The 13,075-nt window shown below is 38.2% G+C and overlaps 2 protein-coding genes across 5 annotated transcripts in view; one reads left to right on the forward strand and one right to left on the reverse strand.

Moving 5' to 3' along the window:
- The first annotated feature begins 238 nt into the window (after positions 1-238).
- On the forward strand, positions 239-6,320 carry adrm1 (ADRM1 26S proteasome ubiquitin receptor). Of its 2 annotated transcripts, none has more exons than XM_056732255.1 (10): positions 239-336; positions 1,054-1,271; positions 1,370-1,486; positions 3,018-3,141; positions 3,223-3,306; positions 4,039-4,120; positions 4,212-4,471; positions 4,664-4,821; positions 4,943-5,045; positions 6,081-6,320. In XM_056732255.1, the coding sequence occupies exons 2-10, from the start codon at positions 1,062-1,064 to the stop codon at positions 6,185-6,187; spliced, it is 1,245 nt and encodes a 414-aa protein (XP_056588233.1). In that variant the 5' UTR covers positions 239-336; positions 1,054-1,061; the 3' UTR covers positions 6,188-6,320. The 2 variants fall into 2 exon arrangements, with proteins under 2 accessions (XP_056588233.1, XP_056588234.1); XM_056732256.1 differs by having other exon boundaries at positions 3,226-3,306.
- A 142-nt stretch (positions 6,321-6,462) lies between these two features.
- Positions 6,463-13,075, reverse strand: part of lama5 (laminin, alpha 5) — a 67,335-nt gene continuing 60,722 nt past the window's right edge. For all 3 annotated transcript variants that reach the window (XM_056732195.1, XM_056732196.1, XM_056732194.1), the window contains exons 68-80: positions 12,049-12,181; positions 10,907-11,050; positions 10,663-10,793; positions 10,147-10,299; positions 9,881-10,007; positions 9,624-9,769; positions 9,263-9,452; positions 9,041-9,190; positions 7,973-8,123; positions 7,723-7,853; positions 7,430-7,523; positions 7,069-7,188; positions 6,463-6,979 (exon numbers count right to left, since the gene is read on the reverse strand). In XM_056732195.1, the coding sequence (XP_056588173.1) occupies positions 6,831-6,979; positions 7,069-7,188; positions 7,430-7,523; positions 7,723-7,853; positions 7,973-8,123; positions 9,041-9,190; positions 9,263-9,452; positions 9,624-9,769; positions 9,881-10,007; positions 10,147-10,299; positions 10,663-10,793; positions 10,907-11,050; positions 12,049-12,181 (1,819 nt within the window). In that variant the 3' untranslated portion in view covers positions 6,463-6,830. The remainder of the gene's footprint in view (positions 6,980-7,068; positions 7,189-7,429; positions 7,524-7,722; positions 7,854-7,972; positions 8,124-9,040; positions 9,191-9,262; positions 9,453-9,623; positions 9,770-9,880; positions 10,008-10,146; positions 10,300-10,662; positions 10,794-10,906; positions 11,051-12,048; positions 12,182-13,075) is intronic.

Below are 13,075 nucleotides of genomic sequence, written 5' to 3' on the forward strand. Positions count from 1 at the left end.
AAATAAAAATTGAAATTTTGCATGGGGGGAATAAGTTTAAAGTTATATAAATACATTAAGGGCTGTGCTTGCTTTTCAATCGGTCTCGCAGTATTGTGATGTCATACATTGCTCTTACTACGCAACGACTTGACACAACAGATGCTGCTAGCCAAGAACGACATATAATTCGACCAATAAAATACTGCTCTGAAAATGACCAATAGGAACATGGTTGGGCGGATACCGGAAGTTATTTGCCGCTTTTCACTAGAGTGTTTGCGTCTGTGTCCAGTTCACGTCCATCGAGTCTTATATTTGCTGCAAAATTCTACGCAAGAGTAAACTTTACCACCGGTATGATTCACCTTTATAACAATATTTGATACATACGGGACATGTATAATTGAAATATACACGTGCACATAAATACACAGTCATCTTTGAGCTGGAGCTGTTTAACGGCAGCTAATGCTAATAGACTGTTTTTAAAGCTAAGTAACGTTAGTGTAAATATATGTTCGCATATTCAGCCCGGTGTGTGACATTGTGAAAGCTTTGATGATATGATACAGTCGGATAATATGTGTTAGTTATTTTGTACAAATATGAACCAGTTCGATCTATAGCTAGCTGAAGTGCTAACAAAATTTTGCTGTGTAACTGCTGCGCGTTCACGTTGTTCAAAATGACGGAGCAGCATCTCAATCTTTATTGACTCTTGGTTTGCATATTTCTATTCTATGTAACTTCTCATCATTTCGATATTTTATGTCTATTATATTTATATATATTTCTTTTTATTTCTATACCTAGTTTATTTCTGTTCTATCAATATAATATATGTACTTTTACTATGTTTCTGTTGTGTCTTGTGTATTTATTTAGTTTTTTTTGTCTTTTAATCTATATACGTTCACAGAATGCTCTGTTACTTTATATTTGTTAAAATATTTTATTTTACTCTTTATACATTCATGGTATTATACAATTTTATACAAAAGTAGCAAATAGATTTTTCTGTACGTGCAAGCACACTTGGCAATAAGGTTCTGTATGATTCTGTCTGTCCAGGAGTGAAGATGTCATCTGGAGCTCTGTTTCCCAGTCTGGTGTCCGGCTCCCGCAGCTCATCCAGTAAATATCTGGTTGAGTTTCGGGCCGGTAAAATGACGCTGAAGGGCAGCACTGTGACCCCAGATAAGCGCAAGGGCACCGTCTACATCCAGCAGACAGATGACTCGCTCATCCACTTCTGCTGGAAAGACAGAACCTCCGGAAACGTGGAGGATGTGAGTGGAGATGACATTCTGAATACTCCAGATCCGCTTGGTCTGATCAACTTTTGGTTTGCACCATTAGACTTACGATCCTGCTGTTTTTTTTTCAGGATCTGATCATATTTCCAGACGACTGCGAGTTTAAGAAAGTGAGCCAGTGCACTACTGGACGTGTTTTTGTGTTGAAGTTCAAGGCTGGATCTAAAAGGCTCTTCTTTTGGATGCAGGTGAGTTATGTGTGTTGTGGAGTAGGGCTGCAACAAACGATTATTTGACCGATTAATCGACTAATCTGCTATTATTTCAATGACTAATCGGTACGTTTTTAATGATTATTCAGCTTTTGCAACTAGTTAAAACATTGAGTTAAATATAAGTTACGTAATGAATAAAATCAATTCAGCTTTTGAAATTTGTTTTAATGAACTTGAACCAACTGGTTACTCTCTTTAAGTTTGCTGATTCTGTCCGACTCGAATCACACAAATACTCTCTACAAACTTTTTTTTTTTAAATGTAAACAAATCTCTTGACAGAAGCATTAAGCAGCATTTCTATGACAACAGTTCAGTTTAACTCTTTCCCAGTCAGCCTTTCTTTAAAAAAAGTTGCTTTTTTTAACATTTTCACCAAACTTTAATGGGTCACAGTACATTTTCTGTAAAGAATATATGGACAAACAATATGTCCAATGAAAGGACAGAGTCTTTGCTTTTAAACCGTATTCTTCAATCTGGATTTGTTCTTTTTTTATCACTTCTTAGATGTGGGTAGGTTTCTTCAAAAATGCATCACTTTGATTGAAAGATAATTTTGAGATAATAAAAAAAACGATAAGAAATATACATTCTAGGTTCTGGGATTCTGTACTTTTTCCCAAAGGTGTGTAACAGCGCCACCTGCTGTACAACAGTATAAACAATGATTGACGTAATAACTCGTTTGGCGGGGAACCCTTTTTTTTTTAAATGATGAGATAAATCATCAATGTCGGTGAAAGAGTTAATGAAAAAGAGAAAATATTTAAAAAATAAAGGCAAGATATAAGACTCCTATCACTAAACGTCCCTCTCTTATAATCATTTTCCTCTCATGTATTACCTAACGGTGTTATAATAATCAAAACAGGCTTGACATTTAAACTCGATCAAAGCTTTTTACTTTGCAAAACAAATAATAACATAACTGTAATTATATGATTATTGTTGTTATTGTCATTGCTATTATTATTGCATTCTCTCATAAAAAGATTTACCGCTAAGTTAGTTAGTAAGCTCTTGATGGAGAACAGTAACCACTCTCCTGCTCCGGGATGTTTCCTTTCGAAATGCTGGAACATGCAGGTTGTGCTGCCGTGAAAGGCAAGTTCCGTCTTGCATGCATTGCACACAACCGCATTTTTTTGTTTTCAATTTGGTAAATCTTTCCCACACTTTACTTGTTCGCATTCGTTTGTATTCTGCCATAATTCTCGCTGCGTGTCCTTCTACTGCGATAGCATTCGGGAAGGCTGCATTACACTACAGTGCCGTAGCGGTCAAATTGTGATATTGCAGGCCCTTAAATTAAGTCACGTAATCAAACGACTACTCGACAACAAGAATATTTGTCAACAATTTTTTATTGTCGACGTTGTCGACAATGTCGACTAATCGTTTCAGCCCTATTGTGGAGCTTTAGTCATCGCTGTCATTCAACATTCGGAATTGCTTCAGAATGTAAGATTTGAATTACATTGCTGTCTCCCTCACTTTGAAGGAGCCCAAAACAGACAAAGATGAGGAATACTGTCGTAAGGCTAACGAGTACCTGAATAACCCACCTATTCCAGGTGCTCTGGGTAGTGGAGGGGGTAGCAGTCATGAGCTGTCTGCGCTTGGCGGTGAGTTATTTAAGAAAAATATTCATCAAATTAGCCAGCACACTTTATTATCCTATTACTCACAATATTCATTTTTAATAGAAGGTGGCCTGCAAAATCTCTTGGGCAATATGAGCCACAACCAACTTATGCAGCTTATTGGACCAACAGGACTGGGTGGACTCGGTGAGTTATTTTTGAGATCCAGTGCTCATGATTTGCGAAAAGAAAAAATATAGAATGACTGTGCAACAAATATATCAGCATTCTCACTATTTTATATCTTCATATTTATGTGTTTTCCCTGAATTATAGAACTCAAATAAATGTTGTTTGAATTTTTTATGTCGACTTAAAGTCCCATTGAATTTTTTTTACAATACCTATTTTTTTGGTGAAATATTGTGTCATTCTCTTTTTTTAAATGCGTGTGCCCTCATAATCTTCAATTAAAATCTGAAAATGCACTTCTGTCCTGTAATGACTATTCATCTTAGATGACTAAGTATGTTTGATGGCTTGGGCGGAGCATCCGTTAACTCCTCCCCTTCAGCTGTCAGTCTGCTGCCAGTTCCATTTCTAAATGCATATGCTGTTTTATACATCAAATCAAATCACTAGAAAGCCACGCCCACTTTTTTCTCATTCAAAATTCCATTTCACTCTGAAATGCGTCAAAATAACGGAAGTAATAACGATTGCAACTCCTGGTTCACGGGGAAAAAGACATAAAAATGATTATTTATGGATGTAGTCAATTTGTTAAAACTGACAGTTCAAAATAATTTTTTTTTTACAATGTCTGATGTGTTGTGGCTTTACATCAGACAAGTTCGAGACAACTATATTGACCAGCTCAAAACATCAAGAGCACCTTAAAAATATGAAATGTAAAAAAAACGCTGTTGTGTGTTGTAGGGGGGCTTGGTGCTCTGGCCGGTCCAGGTCTGGCTAGCCTGTTAGGCAGCGGAGGTCCTGCTACCAGCAGCTCCACCTCTAGGTTTGTTTTGTCTATCAATGACCATGTGATGTCACTATAATGACATGCTGTAAAGATTTCATGTGAACCTTTTTTAAAAAAACCTCCTCAGCTCTCGTAGCCAATCAGCAGCCGCCACTCCCTCTTCTGGATCTGCTGCTCGGATTAGCTCCACTCAAGCACCCACCACACCGGTAACCCCTGCTGCTACCTCCACCGGCTCTCCTACGGTGACCCCCACCACCCCTGCGGCCCAGACTCCCTCCATCCCTGCAGCTGCCTCTTCAAGCACACAGCCCATCCAGCTGAGTGACCTCCAGAGCATTCTAGCCACCATGAATGTGCCGGCCATTGGTGCCGAGGGTCAAGGAGGTGAGGGATAGGGATGGGTACCGAAACCCAGTATATAATAGTAGTAATACCGTTAAAATCTTAATCCCTAGACAGAGATATCACACCATCAATGATTTTAAAAGACTTCTTCATGCTAATGCTAACTTATGTCCTCCTTCTGTTACGTTCAATCTTAGGTTATATCTTGTATCTCTGTCCTTCTCTTTGTAGTGGACCTGGCGAGCGTGTTGACTCCTGATGTCATGGCTCCTATTCTGGCCAATTCTGAAGTCCAGCAGAGACTGTTGCCGTACCTCCCCTCAGGAGAGTCACTGCCACAGAGTGCAGAAGAGATCCAGAACACGCTGACCTCTCCACAGTTTCAACAGGTAAAATATACACACGCGATGCTTTTCGAACACAGCAATCCTGACACAAATCCTTCATAAACTCCTGAGAAACTCTTACATGTGTTGTGGTCTCTGACAAATTTCCTGTTTGTGTGTGCAGTCAATGAGTATGTTCAGCAGTGCACTGGCCTCTGGGCAGCTCGGTCCTCTCATGAATCAGTTTGGGCTGCCGTCTGAAGCGGTGGACGCTGCTAATAAAGGAGGTAAACTTGAAATCTTTTCATGGACTTTCAGCCAGGTCTTAAAGGAACAGTTCATCCAAAAATAAAAGTTCTGTCATCATTTACTCACCCTCAAGTTGTTCCAAAACTATGAATGTAATGATTCATTCAGCTCCCGATGCAATTCACGATACGGTTTATTTCAAAGTTTCACTGTTTGTTTTTACAAAATTAAATTGACATTTGTGCCCTTTTATTATTTTTCAAATGCTGCGCATTTCTTGGTAAAATTAATTTGATGTCAAATTACAAAACTAAACTGCAATAAAAAGTCAAAAAAAAAAAAACGACTAAAACAAAAGTTTCCTTAGTTCGTATACATTAAGACTTTCCTATATGCTTGTCTTGGATTTTTAACAATTAAGAAATTTTTGCATGTCCACGTTTTGTTCCCTGCTGTTCAAAACACGTATTGCGAACATCCCATCCGGCTTGAATCGTCACATATTATAATCGATTGTCAACTGTTTCATGGTGAATCGTTACATCCCGATCCCAAACTGAATAAATGTCTTTGTTCTGATGATCACAGAGAAATTTGGAAGAATGCTTGATACCAAACAGTTCTTGGCAACCTTCCACTACTATAGTAGGAAAAAAGGTGCCCCGAACTGGCTTTCCCACATTCTTCAAAATATCTTTTGTGTTCATCAGAACAAAGAAATGTATCAATATTTGTAATAACGTGAGGGTGAGTAAATGAAGAGAGAATTTTCATTTTTGAACTCTTCCTTTAAGTTCAACCTTTTACAATTACACTGTGAAAAGTGTATATTTTGATTTGTTTTTAGCAGAACAAATATTTAGTTTTTAGTGAATTAAAATCATTCAGCAGCTTGTTAAAACCATTTTGTGTTATTTAAATAACTTTAATAAATCTCGCAGCCCTAATATTTATAAAAGAATAAACAATTGCAGATTGAAAATAGCACATCACACCAGAATATCAGCAGCCCCACAAACTTCAAGAAATTCTGATCTTAGATGTTTATCATGTCTTTTCCTTCTGATGTGTAGATGTGGAGGCGTTTGCCAAGGCAATGGAGGGCAGTGATACGAAAACAGATGATAATGGGGATTCAAAAGACAAAAAGGATGATGATGAGGACATGAGTTTAGATTAAAATCACCTTCCAGAAGACCTTCGCTACGATATTAATCGTCACTAACATTGTAGTATGAAATGTTTGCCTGTAATCAGATACAATTAGTGTTTTGTATGTCTAAAATCACAATATTAAATAACTGATAATGACATTTCTGTCTGTGTGATGAAAATTTAATCAAAGTTCTGTAAAGGTTTCAGGGAATTTTTTATTGCCAATACAAACAGCTATAGTTCAAGGGAATCAGACAAAATATCATGTGACAAAAATAGAGTTTTTAGATAATACAATAGGTAATTTTAAAATAAATGAGGTATCTCACAGACTGTTTGTTTATATCCAAAGTAAATTGACCTCCAGTGTTTATAAAGAACCATAAAAACCCATTTCATGGTGAGTGGTCACAGTTAATGTCAACGGGTCCATATTTATAACATCAATGGAATGTATTATTTAACAATACGAATTCAGATCTCTGCCAGCAAAACCAGCCCTGCTTACAGCGTACAACATGTATACTTTATTAGTGTCTTCTCTGCACTTACAGTGCCTGATTAAAAAAAACCCACATGGTGTCATGAACATATAAATATCTTCGCAGTTGTTTAAATTAAACCCACCACCTGATGATGTGATAGTGTCAGTGTGTTTTTATGGGTAACTATAAGAGAGGGCAGCCCTGAGTCCCCACGGCTCCAAACAGCGAGAGGGGTTTTGAGAGCTTGGCAGGCCGGTGATTCAGTTCAGCTTTCCTCACACAACCGTGGAATGAAGAAAGATCCGACGGGAGACCTGGAACCTTGATGGTATCTGAAGATGAAACATTTTATTTCATTTTTGTTTGTGGACATATGGTGCATGTGATGACATTAGCTGATTTAACGGCTGGGGGGTCATACCTGGGACGCTACCCAAGTAGACGGTCTCTTTGCCTCCGTTAGAAACGTGCTGTTTGGGACCCACTCCATGTTCGCTCGCTGCATCCACATGTAACTGGATTACATTGCTCTTCTTCACAACTAAAATACACACAAAATAATCATAGTGAGAGATTTTATCAAACACTTCTGATGTAATGCTACAGGACAGATTTTGTTTATAGTAGACCATTAGGATTCTCAATGTTTGTCTCAGTCAAATAAATACAATAATAAATGCGATAAAGTATTGTAAGCCGGAAATTAAAACCAAATAAACGTTACGGCGAAACAAGACCGCTTTTCATCTTTTACATAGATAATATGGAAGATCACTACTCACTCGCAATACTGTGCCAAAGTCCATCACAGATCGACGACTCTGGTGTGAGACTTACTGAAAACTCTCCACTTCCAATGTTCACCAACACTGTCACCTGTATGTGTGAGAAATCGAGAGTTGGGAAACGGGGTATGGGGTATGGGCCAATCGACAAACAAAAACTGAGTCCCATCCCTCATACCATGAATGATAAACAATCTTTGCTATCAGATAATTCTATTATACATTATATTTATAAATCTCGTTTAACTCTGCTCTCTCTACTGTTGTATGTATGTGTCTGAAATCATCACCTGGCCCTGATTGAGGTAGAGACTCAGCTGTTGACTCTTCTTGGCACCAGCGTGCAGCAGGAGTCCAGAGTCAGAAACTGTCCGAACCTCCAAAAGGACCTCCAGGTCCCGATCCAGCACCAGTGACTCTTCTATCGTGAACATAAAGAGATTTCATGTGTTTTACATAAATAATCCTAACAGTACATCTCTACTTTAATGTCAGTGTTAAATGAAGTGAAGTCAGCGGAGTAAATGGCAGGTGACTCACCGATGGTCAGATATCCTCCTTGACTGGAGAAGTAAACAGCGGGCTGCTGAGCGGGTTGCTGGAAACAGGGTATCACCCCTACACTGTGAGACGGGCTCTGTAACTCCACCTCATTCAGTTTCACATCCCTCACACAGCCAATGAAACCAGGCTGCAAGAAACATCAGCAGACATATTTTACATAAGCTTGCCCACAAAAACTCTTTGAGCTTGTAAATCTTTCCAAATAAGGATAAACTTTATTCCAAAACCTAAGTGAGCTGCCAATCCAAACAGTTTTTTAAGGTACAAGAGCTACTGATGCTTACATTGAAGAACTTTGTGATACAAAACCTTGCTAAGACAGCATTACATACATCTTTATCAAGTGTTGAAATGCTGTATCTTTGCAAATCATATTATTGCTTCCTTGGGATGAAATGCTTTTTTGGATTTCCTTACTTTCATAAATGGGTTTGGATTAAAGCCTAAATGCCTGTATGTAAACCCAGAATGTGTTGCAAAAAATGATTAAAACAAAAAAATCGACTTAATTAGCTAAAAATAATTTCTATTATATTTCTATAACATTATTGGAATCTAGCAAAGCTGCATTTTCATTATTAGGCATGTTGGATAACGGCACGCCATAATAAAAAAGAGAAATGAAAAAACATAATTTAATATTATTATTTATAAGTAATTATTATTACTTACAAATAATGAAATAAATATGAGTATTATTAGAAATATAATATTTAAAAAATAATAAAAAAGATGTAATCTGTAATAAAAATATGCTATCTATAACTTTACAAAAATCAGTTGAGCTATTATATGTGTGAAAATCTGTGTTAGTTTTAAATGAAAATGTCAGTTTGACATCCTTTAACTTCAACCCAGGTGAAGATAAGCAGGTAAAGTAACCTGCAATTCTACGTTTCAAACAGAGATGGCGATAGAGAGCAAAAGTTACAGACTGCAGCTTTAAACGATTCCACCGGAATCATTATTGTTAGGAGGGTGCCTAGATAGACAGCTCCCTAGGTTTTGAAACGTACAGCGTAGTGTCCCTAAAACCGTGTTTACCGTAGCTGCACTGTGGTTTGATGGAAGTCCTCCGATGTAAAGCGGAGCTCCAAACACGTTTCTCCCTCCACCTGATGATGCTCTCTTGCTCTGAACGTCGATGCCGTCCACAGTCAGAGAGGCCCGGTCCCCTTCCACTTTGACAAACACCTGCAAAATTCATTGTAAAAATGAGTGGCCTGGAAAAATAAAATGTTTGCAAAAACCCCATCACGCACGAACCGTGTGCCAAAGGGCGTCACTGTATTTCTTTCTGCTGCGTATGGTGGTCTTTCTCTTTCCGCCGTTGACCAGCAGCATCAGATGACCGTCAAACACAGACAGCATCATGGTTCTCTGGTTCCTCCCTCCCGCCACGTGGAAGATCAAACCGCTCGAAGAGTTCACACGTATGCCAAGAGACACGTGTGGCCTGCGTGACACAGAAACGGCACAATAGTTTTAGAATAAATATCAGAGAAAGTGAAATCAGTTTGAAATAGGAAAGATAAAACTGAAATCTGACGTCAAGATCATTCAGATTATGGACACTTACGATTTTTTTCATCTTTAAAGCAATTTTAACAGGAACTGTAACACTCACGTTTGGCTAAATGCTGGAGGGAGTTCATCAAAGCGCAGGTGGCTGTGGGAGGAGCCACTGAAGTGGAGGGCGTTGCCTTCCTGTATGGGCATCTCACCCGTACAGGACGACACATGTGGCATATGACTTCTAGAAACTCCTTTAACCTGTTTAATCACACACATAATACATTCAGACATTATAAATATAACAATATATCTATATTCATTCAAGTAAACTAATTTTTGCTTTCAATTTCTCAAAGTGTAGGACAGTACCTTTGGATTCTTCTTCCGTGGTGAATCCAGTATCTCCAGTGGCTGTGATGCAGCTGGACAGTCAAAAGTGTATCTGCGTCCCTCTTGAGCTTTTATCAGATCCACAACGTTCTGCATTTCAGTAAGTCTACAACACAAACAGACAACAGAGAGTCGTCCTCACTCGTCATTCAGCTCATTAAGTACATTAAGTTAATTCATTATTATTTTAGCACTTTTAGCAACAACCCACATTTTCTTGCTGATTTTGTGATGTCATCACTTACGTCTGGATGAAGAAGTTGCTGATGCAGCCGGTGAGACCGTTTGATTCAGGTGTGCCACCCACATAAGTAGCATATTTCAGCGCCGCCCTGCTGGTGACCTTAGTGCCAGTTTCTTCTCCAAGCTCACGCATATCGTCTATATAGATGTACAACCTAAACGAAGCAATGCATGTCACAAAACTGTAAACAAACTTCATAAATGATTTAATTCTTAGAGCTAAAAAAAGCATGATACTGCTTTTAAATTAATTTGAATGTAATTGTTCATTCATTTATTTGATTTGATTTAACTTCACTTAAGTCAACTTCACTCAATTCAATTCAATTCAATTCAATTTAATTTAATTTAATTCAATTTTTTCTCCACCGTTGTGAAAAGTGTGTACTAGCAATAGCAAGTCATACTTGTTTTTTACATGCTCTAATTAAGTTCAAGTCGTAACTAACAAAATTAAAATGATGGTTAAATTTAGAATTACTACGCTAAACATTTAGAAACAAACAGCATCAACACACCCAGTTGTGTTGCTGTAGAAAGCCACATAGTGACTGTTGTCATCATTGTATGTCTTCTGTGACCTGACCTCATTTTCACCAGCACTGATCACTATACGACCGTTCTCTAAGATCACCTGACACACAGCGCTCTGAAGAAAACACACAAACACACAATTCAAACAGAAATCACAAAAGTGCATCATAAATACTCATTATACTTCAAGTATCATTTAATAAAGTTTTTGTAATTGTGAGTTTGTACCTGGCCTTGATGGTAGAACATGAGGCCGTTCTGCTGATCTGTTCTGAAGCCGATACCAGCGTAGAAGTTGTCTGAGACATCTGGGACATTGTCCAGATTTAAGCCCAGATAACCTTCACCAGCGAAATGGGCTTCACGGGTAACCTGAAGCACACATAGACACGCACACAAATGTTTCTTTAAATCGTAGTTTGTGACTTTTTATTTTCTTACAAAACAACTATGCATTCACCGCGGATTTAAATGTATTGAGAGTCCCAGTTATCATTTGTGCAGAAATAAAAATCATAGCCAACATGCATTAGCACCAAATAGTCAAAATTTTGGCGCTTTTCCACTGCATGGTACCGTCAGGTTTAGTACGACACGGCTCAGTTCATTTCACTTTGGCTCACTTTTCTTTTCCACGGCAGTTTAGCAGTGCTTCAATGTGGGTGGGGATTATAAACATATTGTCATTGTTGCGCCGCCTTTACTGCCATAGTGAACGCGACAAACACACGCATAACACAGGAGTAATGGAGCATATCGATAGCGGATGGCAGCACAACAAAATAGCACTAAAATACCAAAGAGTTTGAGAAATCTTAAAGAAAAGAGCAGACAGCGATCATTTGGTTTACGACGGCATACAAGGGTAAGCTAAAGTAACATTTAGCATTGCGTTAAGGGTCTCGATCTCTATTTTAGTGTCACAACGCATAAAACTAAATGGCGATATAAAATCCGTATTCACGTGTTGCAAATCCAATGACGCTGGTAAAGATTCTCTCTGTCCAGCCAGTGATCTGTGACTAAACACGTCACATTTTGGTATCTGTACAGTACACTTAGAACCTCAACCGAGGTCATACTAAAAAAAAAAGTACTAGGTAAACCTTCCAAAACTGAGCTATATTTTAAAAAAGCGCCAAAAGCGTGGTCAAATTTACTAAGTCTCATTATTTTCTATGGTTTAACATGTCAGGTCCCATTTAAAGACATCACATTTCAAATTAAGAAAATGAGTAATGTACAAGAGGGTAAGAAAATGATAAGACATGTATATTTCTCCGCAACGTGTATGTTGTTCCATGCATGCATTGCCAAACCAAAAGAGGAGCTGTGTGAAGATATTGAGGTTTTTGGAAGTGTATTCTCACCAGGAGATCGTCAGGACAACCGTAGCTGATTCCTATACTCTTCATGGTCTTTATCTGAACGAAGCTCCTCATGGACTTGATGTATCTCATGCAGCCCTTTATGGAGCCACGCTTAGGAAACACACTCTTCAGACTGCAATGACACAAACAGAGTTTTAACACAAACAGCTTAATCAGCAGTCCCTGAATATATGTGCGTCCCAAATCGCGCACTTATGCACTATTCTACACAATTTTGTAGTTTAAAAAATCGTGTGAGTCTTGTGTTCACATGAAAATTTCTCAAAAAAGAAGTGCACTATATGTACCCAAATGATGCAAACATTCAACCGAAAATATGAAGTGTGGAACCACACACTCAGCGGTCACAGTTTTGCTTACGTAGCGGAAGGGAGACGGAGCTATCAGACACTACTCTTTCTATTATTACACGACTCGTTGGAACGCTTGATTTTGATTGGCGAGTCGCGACATTTGCAGGTTCTCTATTCCCAGATAACAACCTCTCAAAACTAATAACACACAGTAGCCCGGATGCCGCAAATCATTTTGACAGTTTTTTTTGACAACAAAATATAAATATATCCTTTAATAATATACAGTATATGACATTATATTTACAAATTATAAAAAACAGTAAAAATGAGCTAATAAATATTTAAAATTCACATTTCATGTCCAGTTTTTTTCTCATGTGGCAAGTAGCCGTGTGATAAGCAGGATAGTGTACTTGCAACATTACATAATAGGCAGTTATTATTACCGTACTTATTGACTAATGATGATTCAAACTCTCAAATGATTCTTTCTGCGATTCATGTCTAATCCCCTCCTTTCTGTCAGCCTACTCTGATCTGATTGGTCAGATGGTCTAGTCTGCTATGATTGGTCTACTGCGTATAGTCTCGCAAATGGAACGTAGGTGTGCATTAAACCGAGTGACGCAAATCTGACCCGAAACTGAAACAAGAATGAGAGACGACTTGTTCGCTTGATTCAGAGTCGACTCCTTTTTTCTCAAGCCAAT

The sequence above is a fragment of the Triplophysa dalaica genome, chromosome 20, assembly GCF_015846415.1.
Source record: "Triplophysa dalaica isolate WHDGS20190420 chromosome 20, ASM1584641v1, whole genome shotgun sequence".
Classification (NCBI taxonomy): domain Eukaryota; kingdom Metazoa; phylum Chordata; class Actinopteri; order Cypriniformes; family Nemacheilidae; genus Triplophysa; species Triplophysa dalaica.

What these genes read in the sequence shown, in the direction of transcription:
- adrm1 (XM_056732255.1), top strand. Translation starts at nt 1,062, where the DNA reads ATGTCATCTGGAGCTCTGTTTCCCAGTCTGGTGTCCGGCTCCCGCAGC. An exon ending in ACCAGCAGCTCCACCTCTAG is followed by an intron (nt 4,121 to 4,211) that starts GTTTGTTTTGTC and finishes AAACCTCCTCAG; the next exon opens with CTCTCGTAGCCAATCAGCAG. An exon ending in CCTCTCCACAGTTTCAACAG is followed by an intron (nt 4,822 to 4,942) that starts GTAAAATATACA and finishes TTGTGTGTGCAG; the next exon opens with TCAATGAGTATGTTCAGCAG.